Source organism: Pinus tabuliformis, chromosome 9 (assembly GCF_031772625.1).
Source record: "Pinus tabuliformis cultivar Carrire ecotype Pingquan chromosome 9, CPIR1, whole genome shotgun sequence".
Lineage (NCBI taxonomy): Eukaryota > Viridiplantae > Streptophyta > Pinopsida > Pinales > Pinaceae > Pinus > Pinus tabuliformis.
The window spans coordinates 294418312-294422540 of NC_142307.1; the positions used below are offsets into that span (position 1 = coordinate 294418312).

The 4229-nt window shown below is 33.8% G+C and overlaps 1 protein-coding gene across 1 annotated transcript; it reads left to right on the forward strand.

The window, feature by feature from the left end:
* Positions 1 to 2951: 2951 nt before the first annotated feature.
* Positions 2952 to 3516, forward strand: LOC149148354 (transcription factor bHLH149-like). The gene has a single exon (XM_089442153.1). It carries the CDS (start codon positions 3004 to 3006, stop codon positions 3514 to 3516), a length of 513 nt encoding a protein of 170 aa, XP_089298279.1. The 5' UTR covers positions 2952 to 3003.
* Positions 3517 to 4229: the final 713 nt, after the last annotated feature.

Genomic DNA, 4229 nt, shown 5'->3' on the forward strand with positions numbered 1-4229 from the left:
ACAGATTTTGACCTATTACCTGAGGAAGAATCTCAACCTCCCCCAAGGGACATTCAACCGGAGCATATTGATAAATCAATCCCTTGGGCCTATTTTGACGGATCAGCCCAAGAGGAGGGCTGTGGGGCGGGGGGGGGGGGGCATTCTTTTCCTGAGTGAATCCCACTGCTTCAAAATCCAAATGAATCTGGGAAGAGGCACAAACAACTTTTCTGAGCTAGCCACCGCCAAACATCTCCTCCACTTTTCCCTTGAAAAACATTGCACTCATCTCCAACTGTTTGGGGATTCCAAACTAGTTTGCAATTGGTTAAATAGAACATCTCATTGCTCTGCATTCTCATTGAGGCACGTTTTGGCTGAGGCTCACAGACTTATATAATCCTTTGATAATTTTGTCTGTCATCACAGTTACAGGGAGTGAAACACAGGGGCAGACTTCCTATCAAAGGAGGCAGCGCACCGGCAGGAAGAGAACTGGTTAATTCAGGAAGAAATTGATGGAACCTTCCATTAGTATTATCACAGACCATTCATAGATCTTCATATGCCACAAGGGATATAAGCACTTTGTTTATATTTCTATTTTTACTAGTATTATGTATGTTTTTTTAATTTCTGAACATATGGTCCTACAAGAACTCTCTCCACAAAGACAGTTTTGACAGTTTATAGCTATAAGTGATAAGTGACAGTACAATTTTGAGACTTTCAAATGAACTCCCTACGTGGAGAATCCAATTTTTTGTTGTTGTTTTTGACAAACAGATGGTGAGGCCAACTAGCCTCAATATGCATATGCTACGGCATATACATAATGTAATTTCTCATCATTAATAAAATTACGCCTTTTTCCAAGAGAAATATATATAAACTATATATATAGTTTTCAATTTATTAGTATATTATATTTATAGCGAATTATAAATAATAAAATAAAATATGGTCATTTTTTTAAACATAAATTTATATTTTTTTAATAACTATAACTTCACATATATAATAAAATTATATAAAAACCTTGTGACTACAATTATTACTAATAAATCTCAAAATTATACCAGTCTAGATCTATCTTAATTTTGGATCTACCAAACTCCTAGAAATTTTTTTTCACTTTAAAAGAGGTTTGAATCTCAAGAAACTTAATCCTTCTGTGTGTTTGATCTTTCTGTGTGCTTGGTAGATCCTGAGTTAAGATGGTTCTAGGCTGGTTTAATTATTAGTCATAATTAATTATAATTATAATTACGAACCCAACCACCCGTCTGACACGTAACTACTAGTAAACCTATGGGGGGCTAGATATGTCCTCCTCCTTGTATTCCGGGTCACACGAGGCACATGATAGCTACGATAGAATTGAGAGAAGATAATAGGGTAAAAATAGATAGTTTTTTCATCTCCGAGGCACATGATAGCTACGATACATTCCAGGTCACACGAGGCACATGATAGCTACGATAGAATTGAGAGAAGATAATAGGGTAAAAATAGATAGTTTTTTCATCTCCGAGGCACATGATAGCTACGATACAGTTGAGGGGAGATAGTAAAGTAAAAGTAGATAGTTTTTTCATCTCCTTTTACTCACCGTAGACTGGAGCAACCCACCGTCCACCTAGCTACCTAGCTTCGTCGCGTCTAAGCCCAAGACATGGTGATTTTAATCTGGTTGATCTTGAGTTTCAATGATCACATATACCCAATTACCAATTGAGCTACCCCTAAGGCATAATTAATTATAATTATAATTATAAATATAATTATCAATTTTATGTATTTTATATTATTTTATTAATTTTATTTTGACAAAGTAAAAATATTTAAAATTACAACATCTTAATTATACTCTATTCAAATGTTTATATAAGAGTTACAATTATTTATGAATTTCAAATATATTTATTTTTTTAATAAAAAATAAATAAAATAAGACGAAATCTTCCATGAAATATAATATTAAAATATAATATTTTACTCAATATTTATTACCACTTCCACTTAATAATTCTTTTTTAAATAATTAAATTTAAATTTTTCCACATATTACATTTATCCTAAATTATAAATAAGTGTTAAAATAATATTATAAAGAAAATAATTTTTCCCAAAAACATAATTTTATATTTTTACAATAACTATAACTTCACCAATATTAAAATTATAAAAACCCTTATAAAATGAAATCATCACTAACCAATCTCCAAATTATATAAAAAACTCTTCGATCAAACCACTTCTAATGATCACGTGCTAGAGTAGATTGAGTACATTCAAAAATAAGATGAAGTCGTCTACCTAAGGCAGAGGAATGCCCCAGTTTCTGTCGTCACCACGAAAAACCTTTAGCTGTGGTTAAAGACAATTCTTTCGCCCTCCGCGAGGGCAAGTGCTATTTCATGGACTATAGCATAGTAAATGCTCTCTTAACAGAGTCTAAGGACAGTCTTGGGAGACGGGTTCTGACATCGGCTATGGCTGTCAACCCGTGTGCATCCTTTCCCGACGAACAGATTCCGATCAATGTCTCTGTATGTATTCGCATTCATCCACCATGACTTATGCATCCATGATGGATCCCAGTTGATAGTACGCCATGCTTTGATAGGTTATGGCATGGAGCATACATGATTGTATACAGTCAAGTTTTTAAATTATGCGCGGGGTAATGAAATTCAAATTTGAATTCATTCTGGAAAATCAACCCTGCCCTCATTTCCTTCAAAAACCCAAACCTCTATGCGAACCATGCCATTATCGACGATAGAAGAACTCTGGAATTGGTAAGATTTCGTCAGTTGATCACGGAGAGCTCCGACATGATGCCCTGTACAGATAACAGAGTCTCCTCAGCCCGCTTGTTGCCGAAGCACATACATAGAAGAATAGATAATAGGGTCTCCAACTGCTGCCCCACATCTGTTTCCTCACTGGCTTTATATCGCCTGCCCCCAAGATCTTGTCCAGGCAGAAGAATAGAAGCCCAGAAATCTCGTTGCCATGGAAGGGAAGTGCAGGAACATGTCAAGAGTTCAAGTCTACTTCACCCGTCTTCTCCCCGCGCTGCAAAAGATCCATAGAAGGCGCTCTAGCCAAACGCAGCGACAGCGAGCCATTCGGCGCGTAGCCGACATGTGCTTGGCTCAAACTGCGAAAAAGGGTTCTGCGTGGAGTCGAGCTCTGAACCTTCACCTCTTGCGCAGAGAAAAGATGATGGGGGCGCTGAAGATGAAGAAATCCTCCCTCCGCCGAAACCGTAGCGTAACGCTGGCAAGGAGAACGAGATTGGCCTCTCTCAGTTCCCGATGTTGTAAAAATATTGATGTAAAGACAGACAGCCATGACGATGGCTCCATTGACAGGAAACTCGGGACCCTGCAGAGGCTGGTTCCCGGTGGCAGAAGCATTGGCTTTGATACCCTTCTTCAAGAGACATCGAACTACATACTGAATCTTGAAGTGCAAGTTCACGCCATGGAGGCCCTCGCAGAATATTTTGTAATAGTTGAGTAAAAATAAAATATTTTTATAGAAATATTTTAATCTTTCTATAGTTTATGAATTTAATTTTTGAATATTTAAGGAAATATTTTTCATATAAAATAATATTTAATATTAATTAAATAAAATTAATTATTTATATATTTGAGTATAAATGTTTTTGGAATTATAATTTAATAATTAAATAAATGGTATAAATTTTATTTTTGAAATATTTTAAAATGTTTTTTGTAGCCATAGATTAAAAGTTTATATTAATTTATTTTAAAATATTATTAGTAGTTATAGATTAAAGATTTATATTAATTTTAAGAGTAGTTATGTCTTTTCTATTTTTAATTAAATTTATTAATTTAAAACAAATTAATATGAAATGAGTTACATTTTTTTAGGCATGTAGTATTGATAAACTATGTATTGACATATGATATTGTAACAAAGCCTATTTACAAGTTAAGGATATTTATGGTTAAATGTGAATGAATTTCCATGATTAAGAATCTTATTACATGTTTTTAAAATGTATATATGATTAATTAATATTTTAATTCTTTTTATAGTTAATTATAATAATAATAACCTAAAATAAAGTTATAACTTATTCTTATACCAGCTTAAATTTATCTTAACTCCATTTACCAAGTTTTGAGAGTCCTCTCAGTGCTTGGTAGATTGGGAGTGAAGATCGATCTAGACTTGTTTCATTATTAATTATAATTATAATT

Bases quoted from the DNA above. Each gene is read 5' to 3' on its own strand.
- LOC149148354 (XM_089442153.1), top strand. From the start codon at position 3,004: ATGGAAGGGAAGTGCAGGAACATGTCAAGAGTTCAAGTCTACTTCACC.